This window comes from Triticum urartu, chromosome 3 (assembly GCF_003073215.2).
Source record: "Triticum urartu cultivar G1812 chromosome 3, Tu2.1, whole genome shotgun sequence".
In the NCBI taxonomy this organism is placed as follows: domain Eukaryota; kingdom Viridiplantae; phylum Streptophyta; class Magnoliopsida; order Poales; family Poaceae; genus Triticum; species Triticum urartu.
In genome coordinates, this window is record NC_053024.1 from 395544405 (window position 1) to 395556581 (window position 12177).

A 12177-nucleotide genomic window follows, 5' to 3' on the forward strand; every position below is an offset into this window, starting at 1 on the left:
CCACTACTAGGAATTCTCTTGCTTCTTCTTAAGCCACATCACTCAAATTAATTTAGCCATTGGATGTACTAGATGAGTCCACAATAGGCATCCGATCATTAAGAGCTGTTGGACCAATCGCATGTACTAACTGCAACCTAAATAGTGTTTAATCAAAAAATTGACGCATGCATGCACCTGATACTCTAGTAATATATGAAAGGAAAGTGACGCATACATGCACATTTTCTTTTGTTTTCGTCGAATTTTGAACTTATATATAGAGATATACATTTATTAGTAAAATATTGATTAAAAAATTATCTTGCTACAGGAGAAACCGTAAAGACAATACCTAGGTTAATTAGTTCAGCGCAGTTTTTATTTTATACAAACTCCCGCAGCAATGCGCGGGGCATTCGACTAGTGTAAGTGAATTATAGGGTAACTGAATTAATAAACATGTAGGTGGAGGAATCTTCTATATCTAAATAGCTAGCCTCCACTAGCCTATTTCTCTGAACATGCAAGTATGCCACCTCATCATTCAACATGCATGGAGAATGGTCCACCACAACATGCAATCATGCATAATAAAAAGCCACCTCAACATGCAAACATGCATGAGAATTTACATTCTATTATGTTATTTACATTATACAACAATCAAACACCACAAATCATATATTTTTCCCAGCTTTAGTACTCATATTATTATTCTAAATATTCGTGTTTCATACAACGAATTCTAACTGAATATATTGCAAAACGTTCCCGCAACAACGTGCAAGGTATCACCTAGTTTCTTAATAAGTACTCCCTCCATCCCGAATTAGTTGTCTTAGATTTGTCTAGATACGAATGTATCAAGACACATTTTAGTGTTAGATACACCCGTATCTAGACAATCTAAGACAACTAATTTGGGAAGGAGGTGTTAGTTATTTGTTTTAGGTGATTACAAATACAACCAGCATTCCGTTTCCAGTTATTAGTAGTAAATGTCATTCTAAAGAGGACAATTTGCTATGGTCTTTCATGTAATTTTTGGAAGAAGTAAAAGAGAAGGACAAACGGTACATTTTTTACCCAGCGTGTGAAGGAGCTTACATCTTTTGGTCGTTCGTACACCAATGAGAAGTAGTTGAAATCATGAGTCGTGTCAGTTCCATCAACTATGTCACCAATGGTTGCAATATATATTATGAAGTTTGATAAGTATGTCGACGGCTTGGTAGATACATGACCCAAGTATCTGTTTGTAGAACCTTTGTGGTCTGAACTGCTTTCAGGAACACTTGAAGCTGTTGGGTCAGTCTTAGATGCTTGCTTCAGGATTCTAAGTCCATGACCAAGGACTGTACCTTTTTCAGATATCAAAGCATCTTTTTTTTCTGACTTGGTACCGTCTTTCGAGTAAGTTTTATCCGAATCTTCATCAACAATAGCTCTTGCAACATTGTGAAGTTTACCTGAAATAGAAAAGTTCAGAAATGCCTCTAGAACATAATCGCAACAACAATTACAGTTCAACTGAATAAAGTAGGCATTACCATTCAAGAACTGACGCTTTCCTCTGAAGGCATCATCAATCATCTGATGCAGGAGTCCAAGTGGACGTTGCTTTTGTCCAACTCTGCTAGATTCAGTTGACAAAGAGGCACTCACTTCGGTAAAGACTACTTGAAGATATGGACGACCTTCCTAGATGACACCAAAAAGTATGCATTAGGTATTAAAAAAATAACTACATAGTCAAGTCGCTTTGTTAAACATGGGACAGTAGGGCATCATAATCACAGATATCTTTCTTTGGTATGATAATTAAAATCAAAGCCATAAAAATAATCAAATACTGTTTTATAAAGAAAAGGGTACGGCATTAGATTATGCTACTGAACATGTAATGAACTGAGAGAGGCCTTTGATACATCCTCCAATGCTGAAATTGCACGTTAAGACTCGCAAACATCTTGCTCAAGTAAATAAACAAATGGTACACAAGAGGAAGAAAATCAATAATGAAAATGAACCATGCATGATTTACTGATAGGCACAAGAAAATAAAAAACTCACCAGATCTAAAATGCCACTCAGGCGCTGAAGGATGCGCTTTATCACTAATATGATAGCAACTTCTTGAATCTGATCCCAATAAGTTGGACCTATTTTGGGGGAGGTTCCTGGAAATATTTCAGATAACAAACTTGTAGCCTGTACATGAGAAGAAGAAAACGTCAGGTTATACACCTTCTTTACAAGATTGACAGTCTACACACACTATGGCACTATGCTAAAAGCAATATGGTTACCTAACTGATCTTGGCTAGCTTGTGCAACTAGAATTGACATAGATGGCATAAGATAGCATACACACTTTCTTGTAGCAAAAACAGATGCCAAATTAAACAAGACAAAACACAGAGATAGGCAAAGTACGTTCTGGTTAGTCACCAGATACCCAGGTCTGGGAATGGCGTCATGAGGCGTGGGTGGTGGGTAGCTAGGAATGTGGACCAGACGGGTAGTGTTCTTACGGGCACTAGTACAGAATGCAGGACGAGACTCAATCCATGTTTATGACCCAATCAATCACTAAGAAATCCAAAAAATTCAAATTTGGAAGATTGCAACATAATCATACAAGGCAAAAATGAATGGAGAGCCTATCATTCCACCAAAAATAGTTACAGGAAGCTCTCCAAAAATTTATCAGTAAAAACCATCTTTTTGTTAAGGAGTATTAGTATTGGTCTAGGAGTCCTTATTAGTCTATGTTTAGTTTCCTTACACCTCAAGTCATGTGTAATATATATATGCCCCTTGGGCCTTCAATAAAGTTAAGTTGCTTTCCTAACACTTTTCACCAGAAATTGTATAACAGCAGGAGTGAAGATATACACAATGAACTACTCCCTCCGTTCAAAAATATAAGATGTTCTAACTTTTTCTGAATCGGATGTATGTAGACACGTTTTAGTGAGTTTGTTCACTCATTTCAATCCGTATGTAGTCCATATTGATATATCCAAAACATCTTATATTTGTGAACGGAGGGAGTAGATACTGTACCAAAAGTGAGTGCCCGAGATGTAGAAATGCATGACAGCCAACGCTTACCTCATCGAGAAGAAATCTACACATATCCCCTGACCTAGCAGAAGTTGCAGCAACATCAATGCAAAGCAGAATCTGACAGTTCAGATTTATTGTCAGGTCAAATGCTACAAATACCTATCATTAACAACATCAAATGCAGATCATGATTTAAAATCCTGACCGTAGTTAAAGGACCAAGCTGAGCACGGAATGACAAAATATCTGATTCGCGTGCAACATTTGGGTTGTCTGTGGCCCGATTTAGAGCATCCTCAACCTGGGCATAAAACACGGAAATAAGAAACATAAAGTTTGGCACAACCTTAAATATTTTGTAACATCAAACGACATTTAATTGTTCTGAAGAAAGCAAAAAAGAAGTGGGGGTACTGCACAGAACCCATTTGTCATTTTTCCTTCGATCCTGCCACAATCAAGTATTCACCTGAGGTAGATTGATAGCAGATCACAAGATTGTATATCTGCCTATCGAAAAATTCTAATATAAGTTCATTGCAAAATGGTTTGATATGCACTCTGTCCAGTCAAAGAATAAAGTGACATCCTAGAATTGCAGTCAAACATTCTCAATTCCTTTACATCTCTTTCCCTCTGCTACTTCTTCTGTGACTGGCACTTATAAGTTATAATCATAAATTTCTGCCACTACCGCACTTCCAATCATTCCCCTTCCATCTCTCCTTCCCTCTACTGAGAGAGAGGGGGGGAGAGGAAGAGCCTATATAAGTGTAAAATTCTATGTGCTACATGTGCATGGACAAAAAAGGGGACCACATCACTTCATCTCAACCAATAAAGAAACAAAAAAAAGGCAAGAAAAGGCATACCAATGCTCTTCTGTATGCACCAGCTACCCATTCGGCTAATTCAAGAGAAGCTTTATCCTCAGCAGGCAAAGAAAATCGTTGTACAGCTTCCTCTCCTATACCATAATTTGCCCTTTGCATGCACCTGTCAAAAATTCCAATGAACTTCACAACCATGTGACACACACACACACACACACACACACACAGGGAGAGAGAACTACAGAAGTTCCACAAGAAGCACAGAGAATAAACAGTGATATTTAACACCATGTGACCTCAATATAGTGAACAAATATGTGAGGTAATTATACTGGGTAATGCGCAAAGAGCCCACATTAAAGCCTGATCTTAGGATGCATAAAGTGAATAAAGTAAAATACAGCAAGAAACCAATGTACAGAACAGAAAACTCACACGTTCAACAATTTGGAAGGAGCGGCACGTAAAACGACTAATGCCTCCTTCCAACTCCATTGTCGTCCAGACAGAGGTGGGAGGCGTTGTAGAACAGATAGACGCCAATCCATGTCTTCAATGGAATGGCTGGCATGTTTGAGTCTCCACTCTAATGCTTGCCTGCCAGCAGGTGACAGACCAGTACTTGGCAACTGGTCCATATCAGGGCCTTTAAATAGGACATTATGTCGAAGTATGTCAAGCAGAAGTCCAACAAAAGATATCACCATGTTCTTCCCTTCAGATTCAGTATTACTATCACAATAATCATGATTGACAGAACACTCTGGGGGGGCAGCTTGCGGCAACTTGATAGTGTCGTCCATATGTAATAATGATAATACAATGCTGACCATGAAAATCTGCAAAGGAAAGTAGCCCAATGAAGCTCAACTGTTCAACAGACGACTTCTCTGAAGCTTTCAAGACTAGCATTCTAGCATGACTCCTCAAAATATCAATATGACAAAGCAGAGCCAAACCTTTCGTGGAGTGCTTTCGATAGCCTCCATAAAATTTTGCATCTCCTTCAAATATGACAAAGCTATGTGATAATGGTGCTCATTCCCATCACCTGCACACTTCTCCATCTCCCCTAAAGAAAGGGCAACTGACTGTAGAGCATATCGCATGTGCATCAGCTCGATGTCATGCATCCTGCCATAGGTACAAGAAGCCCACATGAAATAAACTGCTCACAAGAACAATAGTGTCAATTCATCAGTGAACAATCCCGTGAGTTTTCTTGTCTCTCTCTCCCTCTGCGTGTGTGCTTTTTTGTTGGGGGGCGGGGGTGGGGGGGGGGGGGGGGGGGGGGATGTTATACGGCATTTACCAAAGTAGCAGAAGGCACCTCAGGAATGCTCAGGTCAAAAACTAAAGAAGAGGAAATCTTTATGCTTGCAGGAAACATGAAGCATAATGATAGAAGTAAAGAAGATGATATTTACGATGTTAATACAGCATAGCAGTTAAAAATGTGATGTCATAAATGGTTGTGAAGGACACTTTCATATCGTCGAGTAGTGCAACACACTTCAAATCCTGAAGCTTGACTGCGGCTAGCGAGATGAGCGGCTTTAGCTGTAGGAGGTTATTTTTTTCCTGTTGAGTGTACAGTGTGTTTTTGTTCTACTTTTTCAAACTTATTATCGGTCACTCCCCTTGTGCGTGTAAGACCTTTTTTCATAACCTAATATATTTACATGCAGCACTCCTGCACTGTCTCAAAAAAAAGTTGGTTGTGAACCTTTTCGAAGCTGCAGTTGTTGAAGAAAGTGGCTGCATACCAACAAGCTCAATTGCATCTTGAAACTTTATTCCTGGGACCACGTCAAACAGCACCTGCAAGTAAAAAAATAAATCAGAAGAGCATCAAACTATCAACTAGGAAACCAAATGTTTTGCAACCAACATGGGAGACCAAAATGTACACGAGGCAATCATAGAAGGTGTGAAGGACTGATAAACATATGGCCACATGTAGAATCATAAAAAAATGAGATCACAAATTCAGATAAGAGAACTCACTCTCATGGGAGTCTGAACAGCTAACCGCTCAAGTATCATGTTCTCAACAAAAGGGTCTAATGTTTCTGCATTAACAACTGAATCTTGCTCTTGTTGGGAGAACAACAATGAATTCCTCAAATTCCAAGGGTGCCCAGAATTCACACTGGAAACGAAGGATGCAAGATCCAGATGAAAGCACAACAGGTCACATAGGTACTCCTCACAGGATGTCTGCCAATAGAAAACTCGTAATCCTTCACATATTTTTGCTAAACAATATCATAGAGGCAAGATGATTCAAGAGAAAAGGAAGTACCTCGTCCGTCTGTGCACGGTAATGTGAATATTCTTGTAGACGCAGAGCTTGGGATTTGCTTGTCCAGAACAACTGCATTAACTTTCTCCGCAGTTCTGTCTTACCCTTCAGAATATCCCAACCCAATACAGCAACTAATGGCTGAAGAAGGGGAAATGAAGTAACAACCTGCAGAAAGCAACTTGCCAGAAGTTAATGCGGCAGAAAACTAGCAGAATCAGTTCTGCAGTGCTCATAGCAGATCCACAAATAAATAAATGGCAGTATCCCACTGAAAACTAGCATACATTAACAGCTTCTTGAAGCTGTTCTCTCTTAATTAATGATAGAGCAGTTTCCATGATAACTTCAAGGACATGCTTTCCAGAAAGTCGAGAATAGTGGAATAGATCTTTCTTGCAGGATACTATAGCTTCGGTCAAAATGGTCCTGTCATCTGAATCAGCATCCCTCTCCAACCACAATGTTTCCAGAAACTTCTTGAAAGGAAGAGGCATCCAATGAGCATCAGAGATACTGTGGTCTTCAAATTCTTCAGAAAGAATGTCATCCAGAATGATCTGGTATCGGTAGCCAAAAAAAAAGATATTAGCATCAGCCATCTAAAACCAAGTATGTATAATCATTCCAAAAGCTAAATACTGGCAATATGCTAGAGCGTCCGCATCACATGATCCTGGGTAGAATCTAAAGGGGAGATAGATAAGGTAGCATCAGCGCCACAAATGCGAGGGTAGAGGCTAAATTATTATTACAGAGAGAGCTGATGTGTCCATCTTAGCACCTAAATTAGGTGATAAGAGATGTGGATGTTCTTAGGTACAATGGAGAAGGAAGTAACACAGGAAGGTACAACTGGCCACCGGCATTAATTTATTGTTCAACTAAAGCACAGAATAATGATGAAGGAATAAAGCTCGGAATCTGGGATTCAGAGTGTTCAATGATCTTGAATTTCTGTGAGCTACAATAGTAAATCAAATTTCCCTTCTTGTAGATGATCACATGTCATCAACGGGTAATGGAAGTCTGATAAAAAATGAACAGGCAACCAAATTCGTGGTAACCTACTTCAATGGAAGAACCATACCAGTAAGAATGAAAATTTTGCATTTACCTGAATTAGTTGAACAAGCTGGGGACTGCTTGACTGAAGTGCTTCTCCATAAATTTTAATGATTCTATTACGCGATTCAAACCATTTTCCAAAATAATTTGATGATTTTTCCCAACCCTTTTTCACAACATCACCTAGGACAACCCTGCACAAAGAAATTATATTAAAAAATATTGAACATTTGATCATATCCAAATCTATCACCACACACTTGAACATGTTAATCTGAAATGACAAACGCAAATATGGTGATGCTACATTAAAATTTGACAACATTGCTTTGGATAACACCTGGTGGTTAGCAGTTCACTAGTCACTGTAAGAGTATATCATCTTACTTCCTGGTCTATATTTACTGTGCCCATTGAACTATTATCATGATGACTGATGGTAAACAAGCATGTCTAAAACTTGTAATTTGCAAATTCCAGTACCAACATAGCTAACCACAAGAGTACAGGGGCTCACTGTTTTCATCGAGACATTGATATGGAATGGGACTACGAAAGATCATCCATGACATACACATGGACCTTAACTCAAGGCTGTAATTTAGCTCGAATGTTTCACGGATTCTTAATGGGCAATCACACAAATACAGATTGTACCTAAAGCTACAATCAACCGCACCATTCCAGCTTGAGATGTCCGTTAAATTCTTAGCTTGCAACTTTATCGAACATATGTCGAGATGTTCCACAGGAAATGATGACCGGATTCGTATTTGGAAATTAACAAAAGGTGCTGCAATAGAGCTTACTTATAACTGTCCTCCTCTACGCCATTCTCCAAACAGAGGAACCGTATATGCCCAGTAGCACTTTCGACGTCACCAGCCATGACAAGCGCCTTCATGGCATCCAAGTGGGCGAGCTGCACGCTACGTCGCAACCACAGGAGCACATTTACACCAAAACCCGAGTCCAGTCCGATCTGCCTCGAAACGCCCGCACACAGGGCGTCAAACAGCTCGGCATTGTCGAGGACGACCCCCCACAACCCCCTCAGATCCTCCTCGGTGACCGGGACCTCCTCGACAGGTTCCCCATAGCCGTCGACCTCGCGTTTCAGCCTCGCCACCCCCAAATCCAGCAGCTTCACGAGCGTTCCCCGAGCATCGACGCCGGTGGCAGGGTCATCAGCTATGGGCTGGAGAAGAATGAGAAACTCAGCCTTGAGGCGGAGCAACTCGGGGTTGGGAGTGGAAGGGAGGGCAGCGAGCTCAAGCGCGGCGAGCCAGGCGAGGTGGGAGGAGGAGGGGCAGGCGGGCAGCGCCGACCAGAGCACGCCAGGGACGCGGCCCCCCGAGGCGACCACCGCGCGGAGGAAGTCTGCAGCGAGATCGGGATCGGTGCGGCGGCGGAGGCTGAGTAGAGCCGCGCGCATGGGCTCGAATTGAGCGAGGAAGAGGTGGTTCGCGGCCACGCGGGCGAGGAGGCCGGCCTCCCGCTCCGACGCCGCCATGGCGAATTTTGGGTGCGGGCTCGGGGAGTAGGAATCACGAGGTGGCGATGAGCATGGTGCTGCGGGCGGGAACTGGAGCGCGGTGCGGGCGAGAGCGGAGAGTTCTGTTTGGAGAAGGGTTTGCTGATGTCTCGCGGTTTGGGGGAGGACGGAGGAAGGAGAAGACGAAGACAAACAACGTAAGGGGAAAATAAAGCCTGGATTATTCACTCACCCCCGTTCGGACTAGACGCTGGATGAACGGATGGATGCGAGTGGAACTGATATTTTTAGAGTATCTACACCCGGACTAAACAAATCAGATGACCGATTCGAGCAACTCCGACGCGCCAACGTTTATAGGGACGAAACGTTTTTCCCCCACGATGACTAGCGATTGCAAGGCGATTTAGGGCTTGACCACGGCAGTGGCTGCCTGTCCAACCTCTTCCTCGTTGGGGTCATGGGCCTCTCTTGACCGGAACTGCGAGCTTGATGTCCTGATGAGAGAAGAAGAGTAGGTTTCAGCCTGGTCGTTGTTTTTGTGGTCTGCTACCTTGCGGCTTTGAAGTTCAGTCGCCTACACAGTTTCTCTTCCCGGCGCGCGTCTCGCGAAGCTAGTAGTCTGTCCCGGCATAACTCCTTTGCCCAGCTAGGTGTTGTGATCGGTTTTTGTCCTTCCGTATCATTCTGATTACAGTAGGTTTTCTTGTGTTTGTTCATCTACTGAATCAACTAGTTCGAGAGTTGATCGGATGCTATGAAAATTCTAAGCTAGAATTGTCGCGACCTTTCCGGGGCGGCGACGCCCGGGCTCTGCTCAATATTCAGAAGAAAAGTGGTCCAGATGTGTTGTTCCTATCCAAGACGCATCTTGATGAGTGGCTGGCAAAATGCCTGCGTCGTCGTCTCAAAATGGATTTGAAAGAGGTGGTGCGCAGTTGTAACGCCCTCGATGCGGCTATATCTCCTACGTGTCGAAGCACGACTTAGAGGCATAACCGCATTGAAAGCAATGTCGCAAGTGAGGTAATCTTCACACAACCCATGTAATACATAAGGGAAAAAGATACATAGTTGGCTTACAATCGCCACTTCACACAATTACATGAATAAAACATTATATCAACCAGATACAATCAAGGTCCGACTACGGAACCCAAAATAAAAGAAGACTACCCCAAATGCTACACAGATCCCCGATCGTCCCGACTAGGCTCCACTACTGATCAACTAGAACGAAACAACACAAAGGACAAGATCTTCATCGAACTCCTCCTTGAGCTTGGTTGCGTCACCTGCTCGGGAACATCGGCACCTGCAAACTGGTTTTGAAAGTATCTGTGAGTCACGGGGACTCAGCAATCTCACACCCTCGCGATCAAGACTATTTAAGCTTATAGGTAAGGCAAGGTATATATGTGGAGCTGCTGCAAGCGACTAGCATATATGGTGGCTAACATACGCAAAAAAGAGCGAGAAGAGAAGGCAAAGCAAGTTCGAGAAATCTATGATCAAGAAGTGATCCTAAAACAACCTACGTCAAGCATAACTCCAATACCGTGTTCACTTTCCGGACTCCGCCAGAAAGAGGCCATCACGGTTACACACGCGGTTGATGCATTTTAATTAAGGTCAACTTCAGATTTTCTACATCCGGACGTTAACAAATTCCCATCTGCCCATAACCGCGGGCACGGCTTTCGAAAGTTCAAATCCCTGCAGGGGTGTCCCAACTTAGCCCATAACAAGCTCTCACGGTCAACGAAGGATATTCCTTCTAGCGGGAAGACCCGATCAGACTCGGAATCCCGGTTACAAGACATTTCGACAAGGTAAAACTAAACCAGCAACACCGCCCGAATGTGCCGACAAATCCCGATAGGAGCTGCACATATCTCTTTCTCAGGGCACACTCAGATTGTCCAAGGTATGGGTAGGCCAGCCCAGAGTTGCCCCTGGTGGCCACAGGCAGCTGACAGGTTGGACCAACACTCAGAGGAGCACTGGCCCGGGAGGGGGGGTAAAATAATGATGACCCTCAGGAGCGCGACTCCCAAGGAAAAAGAAAAGGCTAGGTGGCGAATGGTAAAACCGATGTTGGGCATTGCTGGAAGAGTTTTATTCAAGGCGAACTGTCAAGGGGTTCCCATTATACCCAACCGCGTAAGGAACGCAAAATCCGGGAACATAACACCGATATGACGGAAACTAGGGCGGCAAGAGTGGAACAAAACACCAGGCATAAGGCCGAGCCTTCCACCCTTTACCAAGTATATAGATGCATTAATTAAATAAGATATATTGTGATATCCCAACAAGTAAACATGTTCCAACAAGGAACAACATCTCCATGTTCCAACAAGGAACAAACTTCAATCTTCACCTGCAACTAACAACGCTATAAGAGGGGCTGAGCAAAGCGGTAACATAGCCAAACAACGGTTTGCTAGGACAAGGTGGGTTAGAGGCTTGGTTCAACAATATGGGAGGCATGATAAGCAAGTGGTAGGTATCGCAGCATAGGCATAGCAAAAGAGCGAGCAACTAGCAAGCAAAGATAGAAGTGATTTCGAGGGTATGGTCATCTTGCCTTGAGATCCCGCAAGGAAGAAGAACGAGTCCATGAAGAAGACAAACGGACGTAGTCGAACAGATCCTCACAACACGACGTTATCGAAACTAACCCGAAGAAGCAACACCGGAAAGAAGCAAACAACATAGTAAACAACCAACAAATAAGCATGGCACGATGTGCAAACAAGTATGATGCATGTCCGGTTTAAATATGCATGGCATGGCAAAGGGCACAAAAAAAACTACAAGTTAAGTGGAGCTCAATATGCAACGAGTTGCATATTGACGGAACACCACATCAATTATTTAGTTCACTCTCGGTTAGGTACTCAACAATATTAAATGTTGGTTAACATGGCAAGAGGTGAAGCATAACAAAACTATACCATTTAAATAATTTAAATGGGGCCGGATATAACAAACAACAAATCCGATAAATCCCCATATGCATTAGCAATTTAATGCAACAACAATTTTAAGCATTTTAATTGTTGTTATCATGATGCAGATGACATGTGCAAGTTTATGCAATTCTTATGAATATGTTGATATGAGCATATTAAGAAGCATTTGTCATCGTGGTGGAAAAGAAAAGGGGTGCCACGACACGATAACAATAACGGTGCCATGACAATGTTCCGGTTCCTTGATTGAGATACCGATGCAAAGGAGAAGTGTACGGATGCATGCAAAAGATGGTGGGGCGCCCCCGGATACCGGGTGTCCCACGAGTTGACGACAAGGAAACGAGTGCCAAAAAGGACACGGTGCAAACACGAGCATCTCAGACATCACACATGCATTAGTTCACGGGCGGTTGTCTCGGCTGTTATACCTTCGGAGCGTGC

At 42.7% G+C, this 12177-nt stretch overlaps 1 protein-coding gene across 2 annotated transcripts in view; it reads right to left on the reverse strand.

The window, feature by feature from the left end:
- Positions 1 to 8987, reverse strand: part of LOC125544087 — a 30370-nt gene extending 21383 nt beyond the window's left edge. The window contains exons 1-14 of one of the 2 annotated variants that reach the window (XM_048707648.1): positions 8070 to 8986; positions 7310 to 7454; positions 6480 to 6752; positions 6193 to 6360; positions 5895 to 6107; positions 5614 to 5708; positions 4847 to 5021; positions 4323 to 4726; positions 3927 to 4050; positions 3260 to 3355; positions 3100 to 3171; positions 2056 to 2193; positions 1533 to 1683; positions 1090 to 1451 (exon numbers count right to left, since the gene is read on the reverse strand). In XM_048707648.1, the coding sequence (XP_048563605.1) occupies positions 1090 to 1451; positions 1533 to 1683; positions 2056 to 2193; positions 3100 to 3171; positions 3260 to 3355; positions 3927 to 4050; positions 4323 to 4726; positions 4847 to 5021; positions 5614 to 5708; positions 5895 to 6107; positions 6193 to 6360; positions 6480 to 6752; positions 7310 to 7454; positions 8070 to 8773 (3120 nt within the window). In that variant the 5' untranslated portion in view covers positions 8774 to 8986. Of the gene's footprint in view, positions 1 to 1089; positions 1684 to 2055; positions 2194 to 3099; positions 3172 to 3259; positions 3356 to 3926; positions 4051 to 4322; positions 4727 to 4846; positions 5022 to 5613; positions 5709 to 5894; positions 6108 to 6192; positions 6361 to 6479; positions 6753 to 7309; positions 7455 to 8069 lie in introns of both variants that reach the window. The other variant, XM_048707647.1, reaches the window with a different exon arrangement.
- Positions 8988 to 12177: the final 3190 nt, after the last annotated feature.